At 34.1% G+C, this 12,626-nt stretch overlaps 2 protein-coding genes across 15 annotated transcripts; one reads left to right on the top strand and one right to left on the bottom strand.

Moving 5' to 3' along the window:
* The first annotated feature begins 1,074 nt into the window (after nt 1-1,074).
* Nucleotides 1,075-10,937, top strand: LOC7494749 (uncharacterized). Of its 13 annotated transcripts, none has more exons than XR_008059931.1 (9): nt 1,109-2,242; nt 4,044-4,787; nt 5,978-6,030; nt 6,178-6,242; nt 7,940-8,684; nt 9,050-9,193; nt 9,630-9,744; nt 9,925-10,222; nt 10,462-10,937. XR_008059931.1 is itself a non-coding variant. In XM_052455255.1 (1 exon), exon 1 carries the CDS (start codon nt 1,379-1,381, stop codon nt 2,249-2,251), a length of 873 nt encoding a protein of 290 aa, XP_052311215.1. In that variant the 5' UTR covers nt 1,117-1,378; the 3' UTR covers nt 2,252-2,366. The 13 variants fall into 13 exon arrangements, 1 of the variants encoding a protein (XP_052311215.1); XR_008059932.1 differs by having other exon boundaries at nt 5,978-6,048; XR_008059926.1 differs by having other exon boundaries at nt 5,978-6,242.
* Nucleotides 6,489-10,758, bottom strand: LOC7473474 (actin-related protein 2/3 complex subunit 2B). 2 transcript variants are annotated; one of them, XM_024607517.2, is made up of 10 exons: nt 10,568-10,758; nt 10,008-10,074; nt 9,567-9,774; nt 8,462-8,628; nt 8,263-8,340; nt 8,007-8,139; nt 7,634-7,725; nt 7,462-7,518; nt 7,168-7,219; nt 6,489-6,838 (listed from the first exon to the last, which is right to left on the bottom strand). In XM_024607517.2, the coding sequence occupies exons 1-10, from the start codon at nt 10,756-10,758 to the stop codon at nt 6,639-6,641; spliced, it is 1,245 nt and encodes a 414-aa protein (XP_024463285.1). In that variant the 3' UTR covers nt 6,489-6,638. The 2 variants fall into 2 exon arrangements, with proteins under 2 accessions (XP_024463285.1, XP_024463286.1); XM_024607518.2 differs by having other exon boundaries at nt 9,567-9,714.
* Nucleotides 10,938-12,626: the final 1,689 nt, after the last annotated feature.

Below are 12,626 nucleotides of genomic sequence, written 5' to 3'. Positions count from 1 at the left end.
ATGCATTTAAATGAATCCCAAATCCTCACATACTCAATTGTTCTATCAAAAAAAAAAAAAAAAAAAACCCACAGAAGATCACTTTATAACAGTGATCCCACAGGTCCTTGGCCTCTTCATTAACACTTCATTGGCTGCCAAGAACAGACGGCTGTGTAATGGCTGGCTTAGCAGTTTGTGGACTTACTGTAACCATCATCTCTCCCGCAGAAGAGCTAAAGCAAGATCTCACTCTATCGTCTTCCAGGTCAATCTTTGCGAGCCCTAATTAACATTCTGGTTATACTGCATTACTTCTGTTGCTGGTTTCCCTGACTAGCAGCCCTGTCAAGGAAGTGACAATTCTTGGAATCGAGGGCTTCTCTGAGCTGCACAAATATTGCAGGTAGACTGGACCTTCGCTGAAATGGGCTATGTAATTGACCTGTTCATTACAGAAACAGCTTGAGTTCTACGACATGCTCAGGCATGGTTGTTCCGAAGACCTTCTCTAGCCCTACACTGACTTTTATTATGAAGAATAATCCATCTTCGGTCCTTGCTAGCCTGTTTGACATGTTAGATTGTTTTCATATACCACGGCCAAATGAATATACTTTACAGCATAAATGTTCCAGATTTTTTTGGGTTTAATGTCAAATTTAAGTAATTTTTTCAAAATATAATTGCTAATTTTCTCTTAATTTTGATTTTAACTTTAATACTCCTAGAAATAATAGATTTCTATCCTTCTTGTGGTCTAGCTTAACCATCAAATTCTTTTTTTTTAGATTTTATATTGTTACATAAAAAAATACTAAAAAATTATTAATTTAATATTTTTAAATAAAAAATATTTATTACAGTTCAAGCATATTTAATATTATATTTGGAGCTGTGTTTGAATGTATTTTAAGAATATGTTTAACTTGTAAAAAGATATTAAATTAATATTTTTTTTAGTATTTTTTATAATTTTAATATGTTAATATTAAAAATTAAAAAAAATCTAAAAAAAATATTTTAAAACAAAAAATATTTTTAAAAAACTTTTATATTACATTATCAAAAATACACTTCCAAATACTCTTATGAAATTTCTTTTTCTTTTTCTTTTTGCCCAAAGTTTCCTCCATGAGCTTTCCTGCATCAAGATTGTTTAACTTTTAATTCGATCAAAAATAGAATATTCATACATGATCTAACAAATTTATAAAAATATCCAGTTAAGACAATCCCACAAGTTGAAGTGACCACATGACATCTTCCCCCCATTGAAAACTGGCCTTGGAAGAACAAGTTGGAACGCGTCGTGTCTGAACATTTCTCCAAACCTTAAAAGAATCAAACAGAGACCAGAACATACAACAGAAGCTAAAAACCAGAAGAGGAGAAAGAAATGGCATCTCTCGTAACCCATCTGTGTGCCAGTCTTTTCCTTCTCCCTATTGGCCTACGACGTCTCTTCTGCTCCTCTTCTCTTTACCTCAAGAACACATCTCTTTTTAGATCCAAAACATGGTACCTCTCTGATCCCAAATGGATTAATCTTGATTTATATGCTCTCACTGTAGCCCTCCCAATTGCTTCTTTCTCTCTAATCTTTCTTTTCTTCTCTATTAGCACGGGTCATATAACTTACCGTTTCTCGTTCTTGCATCAATCATTGCTTCTATTTCTCTACTGGGTTTTGGCAATTCTGTTTGTTCTACGCGATAACATTGACCTTTTAGTCATTCTTGATAATTTCTTGTTTGTGTTTGGTGGGATTTTGTTTTTTGTAGAGTATTCTTTTATTGGTGAGGGCACTTCTGGTCTTGTTGGTGAGGCTGTTTATGGTTTGTGTGGTAATCTGAGTCTTGTTTGTGGACTTTGTTGTTTGTATTTGGCTATTAGGCCTGGTGCATTTTTTGCCGAGTATTGTTTGTGTTGTGGGTTGGTTTTGAAAGGGACTTGGTTTTTGCAAGCTGGGTTGTGTTTATATACTGATGTTTTTGGTTTGAAAGGGTGTCATAAGATTGAGATTTTGCCAGGAAGTGGAAATGTTGAGTTGAAGTGTGATCTTGAGGAAGATGGATTGAGGGGGGTGGCATTGGTGAATTTGTTGTTTGTTGGGCATGCAATTATTGTCTTTCTTGTGAGTTTGGGGATGCTTGCATTGTTGTCAAGTAATACGAATTTGAGGCATGGTGAAGCAAGTGGTCCTTTGTTGGCAGGGCTTGAATCTGAGAGTGCTTTGATGCGGGCGCTTCCTGAATTTGAGGTGGAATGAAGTGTATTTTTTTTTTCTAATTTCCCATGTATTTACGATACAAAATTTTAGTGTTTAATTGAATTTAAATCGATTGTTTGTCTATACATATAAGGCAACGGTGTTCTTTTCCTGATATGCTTTTGTTGTTTATGCACAGAAATGGTTTACTAGGTCGTCCTTTTAATTTTGAATTACCTTTGATCAGTGAATGATTATGGTTAAGCTTTTTATTTATCGTTTTCGTTTAATGAGCAGTGCTGGCAAAACAATCAAAACTTATGGAACTAATTAAGGTGGTTTGACTTGCTTTCATATCTATGTATTTGATGAGAGGCCATAACATAATCATGTGAACAGCCACATACAGGTGCAATTTTGTAGGAAAATAAAAGCTCTGTTCAAATGAAATGTCATATCTTTTTAGCTAATCATCATGCTAATATTTTACAACAGAATCGGCTGGCATTTTTTTCTTTCCTTTTTGTTTAGCAGGAGATGCTTCTAAAGTCAAGTTCCTCTTTTTTATCTTGCAACTAGGTACCGTAAAAAAATGTATTTTGTAATCTAATACGTACACAGATGGACTGCCAAACATTGAAGCAATTTGAGCTCGTTTATTTGCATTCTGTATCCAAAAGTTAAAATGAAGGTTGATGCAAGACCAATTGCATACAGGATGGATTTTTAACATGTTACAATTTGCTGATATAATTATTGGAAACAGTCTCAAAATCATATGGGATATAGAAAAGGCCTTGATTCTTATAATTGCCTTACTGACATGTGCTTCCAAAGATTAGGTATCGAGAGGCCAAAACTTGGAAATGGTTGCTGCGGTTGCCTGTTGGCATCGATAACATTTTCTGCCTACTCCAATGGGCAGGAGCAGGCACAGGATTTAGATATTAAAGGGCCAAAAAGAATGTATGTATGTATTTGAGAGGGGCTTCAATATCTGTTTCTGCCTGTGAGTAAAGGCTTATTGCTTTGTTATTTGGTAAGCACCAAGTAGATATTTTGGAAACAGTTGCTGGGGTTGTCTATTGGCATTGGTTTTAAACATCTGTGGCATAATGAGGGCCTCCAAATTGAAGGAGGCTTTTGTGTTCCTCCCAAATTCATTGCTTCATATTGTTGTTATGAATGATGACATTTGAGTAATTCTCATTATTCAACTGGATGATAATGGTCACTGGTTCTTTAGACCTCTGAAGTCATCAAAGTGTTTAAAGTTCAACATTTTATACCACAAGCTTATTTTAGTCATCAAAGTTTATTTTGATATTTTCTTTCATTTGATTGTAAATACCCGCAAGCTTCAGAATATTTCCAGTTCTGCTGTGAATAATTAAGATTTCATCCCACTAACAGCATGTAAAGTAGCAAAACAAAGAATATTTCAATGGAATTTAGGATTCAAGGCAGGAATATCGTGGATTTTTTTTTACTATCATTCAAGTTGAAGAAATTGCTATTTTTGTGGATAAAATGCACAAAGTGGAGCTTGTTACTTTGTGATTTTTATTTCTTCGATGAGTTTGGAGCCAATTAGAAGTTCTTTAGAATTTTTCAGATTTTGAACATGGTAAAATTTAAGGACCTCTATGGTGTGAATTCACAGATGGATCATGGCCTTTATCAATTCATGTATTTTTACTGTTGAACTTAGGTGCTATTGTTTTGCTGGATAGCTTCTCTCCTTTTCCCATTCTCGCATTCCTCTTCCTCACAAACACTAATCTTTGAGTATCATGGAACCTTTATTTAATTTATTTGTTGTAGAAAGCTGAAGTCTTTGTCCCCCTTCCAGGTTTTTCTATCAAAGTGCAAAGAAATGGAATGTGACTATCCTTTCAGTGATCTACTTGCAAGATGCTTTATAAAAAAAGGTTGTAGGAGCATGAGATGGATCCAGTGTTTATAAGAGGAAGATGTGATACAGGAGCAACATCTAAGTAGTATGTATGTTTAGTACTGTAGCACGCTACTGAAGGAAGACTTCTCTAAATGTGCCCTGGATAAAAGAAGAAAAGAGTCAGACAATAGTTGTGATTTAAATCAAGATATTTCTGGTATCCTGTATGCAGCGTTGCATGACTTGTCTAAGATAACTTTTTTACCTTGAATGATGAATTTTTCTCTCACGTTCTGATATCTTTTTTTGCTAACAAACGAGCACTTTCTATCTGTTGATACTTTTGTTTGTCATCTTCTCCCTCACAGACACACACACACACACACTCAAGCATATGCATGCTTGTGTGTGCACGCACTTTTTACCTTTTGTAGTTTAGTTTTCATCCACATTTATCTGTAACGCACAAGTCAAATTGGCAATTATGTTATCACTTTGAGAATTCTCAGCAGCAAATGATGTTGTTGGCTTTTGACCAATAAATATACCAGATGCTTGTCTACTGGTTCAGTATTTTGATGTTCTGTGAAGTCTTCAATTGATGATCTCCAGAAGGAAACCTTGGAGATTTCTTCCTCTCGTTTACTAAAATCAGATTGATGGAACTGTTGCCACTACATCCTCTGGGAACATATTGAGGTTTTTATTTTAAAAAAAATTATCGGTAGTTCTTGGTTGTTTACTTTCCTTGTTAAAATTTTCGATGTTTCGGTTTTCATTTATATTTATATACCTATTCCTCAACTATCATTCTGCTTATCTGTTTGGTTTGTTTTCCGCTTTCATGATTTTTCCTATCCATTTTGCTAACCAGGCGTGTTCCACTTCAGAAAAGGGAAGCAAGTAGAAAAGCATTAGGGCCTTGTAAGATATATTTAAGCTGAGTTTGCAATCTAAGATTACTTGAAGAAATTTGGATGACCAACATTTTTCCGTTTTTATCAAGGTGGAGGTATGGCTGACTAAGAAAAAAATAGAGGGAAGGTTGTTGAGGAGGTCCTTTATAGCATGCGTCTCTAGATATGCTGGTAAGGTAGAGTAATTGTACTAGAGTAGAAGGGATGAGAGTATTAATATGGATGTTAGGATGCGTAAATACACTATTAAAGTCTGGATAAGAAATGAGTACATAATCTGGATGGTGGGGGTGACTCCTGTTGAAGGGAACTTAAAGAGAAACTAGGATCTTCTCACATCCAACATCAAATCTGAATGAACTGATGAGGAATGTGATCACATTGAAGTATTAAGATGGAATAAGGAGGTTGATGGAAAAAATGTCACGGGCTAAAGTAAAAAACAAAAATGATTTAGTATCATAACAGTTTACAAAGAGCCTGACCTAAAATATTTCTGGATGGAAATCCATGGAAAGGAACCCAAATAGTTTAAGATTGAGGGTTATATGAGTCGAGACAATAATAAATAAATCGAAAATGACTTGAGTTGAAGTTGCAAGGAGAAAAAACAAGAAATGGATTTTATTTTTGAATTTCTTATATATATTGTAGCTTTAAACAGACTGGAGTGAAGAAAAAGGACTCAGTATTCTTTAAGGGGCACCACATATAAGAAATCTTAACTAGCATCTTTTAAGTGGCTATAGCAGAAACATATATCAGTAGCTTCAGTTCTTTTGGTGATCTAGGTAGGGTATCTTACGGGATTCATTTGCAATGTCAATGCTCTAATGTTGTTCTAGTTGGGGCACTAGTAAGCTGAAGAGAAATTCAACTACAAAGGTGCATCTGATGGAAATTCATGGTGCTACAGCCCTGCAAAGCAGATTTTGCTACCTACGTAATGATAATTACCTTTCCTTCTTGCAGGTGTCTTCTTAGAAGGTTTGATGAAGAGGGTATGCTTATCAGGAAGGAGTTAGGTACCGAAACTTTAACAAGTAATAAAAACTAGAATTGTGTGAAACCATAGTACATATCTGCTGGCAATTATAGATTCAAGTTTACTATCCAGAGAAATAATGTTTCAACTGTTAATCTTTTCTGTGTACACGGTTCGGCAAAACAAGGAAAATATACAAGGGGCTTGGTTGCTGGACTTTCAGAAAAACAATGTCAGTGCAGAAAATTTCTAGTAAGTTTCTCTGACCTCTTGATTTAGTTTAATACGTAAATAGGATTTTGAAGTCTAGTTATACACATTAAAATAACTGTCACATTACAGGAGGTTGCACAAGCTTAACTAATCTTGCTTTTCTTTTTCCTGTTTGTGTATGATTAAGTGATACAAACTGCAGAATTCCCATTACAGTGGTGTTGTTAATAAGATTAGATTCATTTAACGATAGACCTGATGGCTCTTGAGTTTGCTTTATTGCCATTGTCACAATCTTAGTATATTAGAGTAACATGCAGCTTTGATGTACTTCTACTAGACAAACGCAAGCTAATATTCATGGATAGAAGTTCACATAAGGCACAAAAGTACATCTCATAACTTCAAATAAGAATATATAACCTGGAGTTTACATCACTCTAGCTTAGTATATCGCAGTGGAGAAGAGAACTTTGGGATTGTCAACCATCGTCTATGAAAACGCCGAAATCCATGAATTTTAATCCGAAAATGAATTTGCATGATCTTCCTGGTTAAATCACGACATCTTCTCTTAAAGTTTTTTGGTTTTGATAATCCGACCAATTTTCCAACATACCGACATTCTGCATGTGCTGGAACACAAACAAAACATGAATGTAAACCAAAAGTAAATGAATATTTATTTGTCACTTCTTTCTTAACTCATTCACTTGTCGTCATTCTGCTGATGAGACTGTTGAGCAACAAATTATCGTTTTATAAGACATTCTTATTTTAGTATTTCTCTAATTGCCATATAGATGATGGAATGACTTGTGGGTTAGTTAAGAGTTTCTCAGCCCTGAATCCATCAAAACATAAGAGACATCATCTGGTGCCTCTATGTGAAGCAAAATTGAACTTGCCCTTGTGCTTTTCTTTAATTTTGTCTGTAATAACATAAATGACCTGAAAACTTTACCTTTAAACTTTTTAACATCTTCATTTTCTTCCAATTTTTCCTTGTGCAGAACCTGCAAGTTGCAGTAAGAAAATTAGTCTCACTGTCCTCTTGTTGAGGGCTAATGTATTATAGACTCGTGATTGCTTTTCTTGCAATGTGGAGTTGCTAGGACGGATCCAAAATTACCGTTTGGAGTGCAGGGGAAGAAAAACAAAAATCAAAATGCAAAACAGTTAATTTTTCAATGGCAAGAAAGGAAAACTGTAATGCTCTTTGGTTATCAATCTTATGTTTAGGGTTTTTGCTCAGCACCTCAACCAAACTTTCCAGACGCTTTTGCATCCTTCTTTGTATGAAACCTCTGGTGCCCTATTGGAGAAAATCTTGTCAGCAAAGTATGAACTCCAGTGCTCAGCACCCTCACGCCCAAAGAACCTCAATTAGAAAATAAAGAAAAGAAAAAAACCTTGATAGAAAATATTACCTTCACGTGTTTTTTCACATAGGCATAGAAGTTCAATAGACTCCATACTGTTTTGTCTAGTTTTTTACCTTCAACATGGCGTGAAGAAATATCTGGCAATATGGAAGCAAATACGTCAACTTAAACATGCTCAACCTTTTCTTGTATGTTGTGAACCATGTCTAAGAGGGGGAGGATAACAAATGCTATTATTAATATCCAAATGAAAATTTTCAAAATCAATGAATTTAGTGCCTGTATATTGTGTATCAAAGTTATAGCTAGTTTGTCAAGCAATTTTCTTATTTTCACTGATAATCATTGCAGAACGATGGAAATGTTGTTTAAACCACTCTATTCGTGGTTTCGTCTTCAGTTATGAGCAAGGGAATACCAAAAGTGACAAACCCTCCATTGGTGCTTAAATCTTCTAAAGGTTCTCCTCTCAGTTCTGGCGGAGGAATGGGTGACCAGGTGCATGGTGGTGCTTTGGCCCATTTTTCTGAACTACCCACATCCATGAGTTCCTATTGCAAAAGGAAAAGGGGAAAGGCTAATGAAGATGCCGTGTTTTTTAAAGAACAACAAGAAGAGAATTCAGGACCAAACCAAAAATCAGATGAGTCTCCGATGTTTAGTGTTTTGCGAACCTGAAAGAAGGCTGTTGCTATAATCACATCTGAGTGCTCTTTAAAACGCATTGGGAATACTGCTGTGATTTTTTGTGGCTGTCAAGCAAAAAATATTATTTCAATTTAGCAGCCTGTACTCGAATATGAAGTCTCATATTGTCCCCCAGGGATTGAAACCTTAATTAGAAGAAGATGATGATTGCCTGAGTGGTATTACCTGTCTGATGACATAGAAGGGCTCTCTTGGGTGATAAACAAGTTTAATTGGCTTATTCATTCCTTGGGATGTGTCCTGGGAATTGACATTTCTCAACATTTCTTTCAGCTGGGAACATAGTATAACTGCTTGCACTGAGGAAATTTGCGTAATCACTTTGTAAGGGTCTGGAAAGGAACATTTGTATCAGCATGATTATGAAGTGCAGAAATTTCACAGCATGGTATGAAAATGGACAAAAAAATAAACATTTCCTATCAAGATTTTCTTCGTTATCCTTTCATTCCTTACAAAATGCTTGGATAAGGAAGATCATGATGTTATTATTTTCATGCTCCAAATCTTGAAGATTACACAGGCTTCAATTACAAGTCATTCAGCATAAAATTTCTTTTTCACTAGTTCTAATTAGTTTTAGGATCTTGAGTTGAATGCTTTGTCTACATTTAGTAGAAGTCCTTTTTTCAAATATTTTGTTCAGCTCTTATTATTATTTCAGCTCTCCACCTAAACAGATGGTACTATTTTCTGAGTTGTTGACTCTTTTCAGGAGTATTATCAGCTGATCTCTTTATTTCCTGCTCTCAGTGTCACAGAAAACTTGGTATGGATGTCTTCAAATCTGAGATTGTGGACGGTGGAACTGGCAGAAGCAGGAAACCTGTTATTTAAGAGGACAGCTAACTAAGTACTACAGTGATCTGGTACTGTAGTTGATCAAAGATTCAAAATGTCAGGTTTAAAATGTCTAGTTTGGGTGGTTGAACTTTTCTTTGTACTGTTAATTTGTCTTTGCTGTAACACCTGAACTCAGGTTTACTGCATGGAGTTCTTGTATCTCTTGTTTGTGTAAAGAATTTACACAACTTTCTTCTCGTTCAAGCTTTCTTTCTTCTTTTGTAGACTGATAGTTTGAATCTATGTTCTCTGTATATTCCGTACTGATTTTATAATATATTGAAAACCACTCTCTATTTTTAGGTGAATAGAAGGAATAACATGCTTAAATTCAAGACAGCACTAGTATGTGCCACAAAGTACCAATAAGCTCTTGTTTTTTTATATATAATTATTGTTATCGCGATGATTTGGAGAAGTAGCAAACCTTTTCCACGTGGAATCTTTGCAAGATTTAGCTTTAGGGTAAGCTGATATCCTTCTTTTGCAGGTTCAACAATCTCCACAGCATCCGAGCAAACTTGCTTTACCATCTGCGTAGTGTACGATGACAAACCACATGATAGCAGGGCTCCCTGGGACAGTAGTGGAGTTGATAATGACAGGTAGTTATTTTGTGGATCAGCTGCAGAAGACTGTGAACATTACAGGATGATTACCAGAATAATTCTCAACATTTTGTTGAAAGCCTATATATGTCAGGATAGCTCAAATTGACAGATAGTAGGCATGTCCTTTTTTAGCATGCACACAGCCATTAATCTCAATTATTTCCACAACTGCAGATTTCCAGATGCTGAGTCATTCCAACTGTTGGTGTTGACATAAGTTATCTGTAATTATCATGCTAAGAGTGCAATAGACTAACCTGAACATGGTATTCCACGCACCCGAATTCATACAAGTGATGATCAATCTCCACAGGCTTCTCAGCACTATCATGAAAGGAAGAGAATCAATTTTCATCATCGTTTTTGTTGATCATCCATGCAACTTGAGATGCATGTTTGCTTACTTGGAATGTGAAGGAGAAGAAAGCAATTTCAAAACTGACCAGAGCAATGAAAGCCTACTATTTTCAAGGTTAGCATTTTGTTAGTTTCCTTTTCCTTTCCTCGACTACTAGAGCTTGAATATCTAGAATTGCATCCACAGAACATTTTCTATTTCTATATGAAATATACTGATGAGATAGTTCTGTAGAGGCAGAGACTTGTTACATGGAGTCGATGAGACACCTTTGCAGAACTTATCATACATTTATTTCTTAATTTCCTGCTTTTTATTTCGGGTAAGCCAATGATAAATCATGTTGTATGCAGAAGTTACCTTTAAACAAAGAAATTCAATCATCTCGGATATGATAAATGAGGATTAGCAACAAGTAAAATTCTACCTTGAGAATCTTGATGGATCAAAAGTGCTTACTGGTATAACTTGAGCAGGATCTCCTTGAGTGCAGGGGACACCCTCTCAAAGCATGCCATGTTGAAGAATCCTCTATCAAGTTTTAACTCGCATGGTGGTGGAAATGAACTGAGATATAGAACTTCAAATCCACAGGTTTTGTCTATATCTATGAACTTCGAGTAGAAAGCAAGTTGAAATCTTGCAATCATTGTGAGCAACCCATGAAGCAAGTACCTACCGTTATTTCCCTCTCATCTCTCCATCTTTCTGCTTTGTCACTCTGTTGTTTGTAAAGTACGCTAAATCGATCACCTGCCAACATCCTCCTACTGTAAACTTCTGTTTGATTTTCCTATACTAGTGCCTATACTGTGAGTACATTTTTTTTTTTTAAATGTTATTTAAATATCGCAAGTGCATTTTAAAAATAAAAAAAAATCAATTATTGGGTTATAGATCCAGGTTTTATTTTAATTAGATGATAAAAAAATAAACAACAATAATAAACAATTATGATAACTTGGAAAAAAAAACTTTTTTTAAAAAGAAAAAAATAATGTAGTTTAATTTTCAACTGATTAAATATGAAAAGAAAAAATAGATAAATAAGGGACATGAAAAAATTAACTCGGGTTAGCATAACAAACATATAACCTGGATAATAAGAGACAAGTTAACCCGGGTTAATTCATCAAACTCGTGGTCTAGGTCATAAGATCGAGATAACCTGATAAAAACTAAATCAAAGAAAACCACAAAGTTTATTTTATAAAAAAAAAACAATGTCAAACGATGAAATTAAAAAATAAAATAAGTAAAAATAAAAAATGTTAACCTGCGTTGATTTTTCAAACTCATGACCCGAGTCATTGGATCAAAAAAATATACATGGACAAACTGTGAAGTCCAATCCTCAATCAATCAAATGTTGAAGAGTAAATTCGGGAAAAAAATTCAACAAAAAATAGCAATTAAAAGAATGAAGATAAAAAATAAAAATAAAAAAAATTAGAGGATAACAACGAATTTTTCATTTAAGGTTGAAATTGAAAAGAAAAATCATTGTAACAAAAGGACAAAAAAATCAAATGGATGAGAATCAAATTGAAAAAATAATATATCATTAATTTGAAATAAAAAAAATTGTACAAAAATATTAAGAAAAAAAAGTAAAAGTAAAAAAATAAAGATCAAATTGAAAAAATAATATATCACAAATAGGGATTGAAGGATGAGATCGAAAAAAAAAACTTTTATAAAAGAGTCACAAACAAAATTAAAAATCAAAAGAATAATAATCGAAGTTGAAATATCAATAACTAAGAGGACAACTCAAAAATTTTGAATGATCAATACAATTCATGAGAGTATAAATATAAAAAAGAGGACAAAAAGCTTCGTCAGCAACAATTCATCCCGCCATCATCACTCACCACCCCACTAAGAAAAAAACATCATGAAGATTCCAACGAAACAGTTGAAGGGCATTTGTGGCCACTAAGAGATGCCACACATGTCGCCAGAATGTCGTGAACACCTTCCACATGTGGGCATATGTGTTGCATGTATCATCTATTTTTTTTATTTTGATAATATTTTTTTTTATTAAAATATCAAGCTATCTTTGACTAACTTAGTGATAACAATATATATATCCCGTTGAAAAGATGAAAAAACACCCGGATGCAAGATTTAAAAAAGTCGATTTTAAGGCCAATTGAGTTATTTTATTATATTAAAAAAAAACCGAATAGTGAAATATATGTAGATGTAAAATGGATATCCTTTCAATAATTATTGTTTTTTTAATGTTTCCTCGTTGTTCTTTTCCTTTTCTTCTGAACCGTGAATGCTCTCTATTTTTTTAATGTTTCCTCATCATTTTTTCTTATACGTAAAACAATTAAAAACAAAACAAATAGAGAGCGAATCTTCCAAAAAAAACATAAGAAAAAAAAGGAAAGTAAAGAACCTCTCTCATGAAAATCAAAACACAAACAACACTGAAAAATAATATAAATAATATGTTAAAAGTACGGTAATTTTTATTTTTAAATACTTTTCAAAAATATATTTA

The sequence above is a fragment of the Populus trichocarpa genome, chromosome 8, assembly GCF_000002775.5.
Source record: "Populus trichocarpa isolate Nisqually-1 chromosome 8, P.trichocarpa_v4.1, whole genome shotgun sequence".
Taxonomy (NCBI): domain Eukaryota; kingdom Viridiplantae; phylum Streptophyta; class Magnoliopsida; order Malpighiales; family Salicaceae; genus Populus; species Populus trichocarpa.
This window is presented reverse-complemented; position numbering and strand designations above follow the sequence as displayed.

Bases quoted from the DNA above. Each gene is read 5' to 3' on its own strand.
- LOC7473474 (XM_024607517.2), bottom strand. From the start codon at position 10,758: ATGATTGCAAGATTTCAACTTGCTTTCTACTCGAAGTTCATAGATATA. The intron at 7,519-7,633 runs GTAATATTTTCT...TTTCTCCAATAG, and splicing joins ATGTGAAAAAACACGTGAAG to GGCACCAGAGGTTTCATACA. The intron at 7,220-7,461 runs GTGCTGAGCAAA...TGCAACTTGCAG, and splicing joins GTCTGGAAAGTTTGGTTGAG to GTTCTGCACAAGGAAAAATT.
- LOC7494749 (XM_052455255.1), top strand. From the start codon at position 1,379: ATGGCATCTCTCGTAACCCATCTGTGTGCCAGTCTTTTCCTTCTCCCT.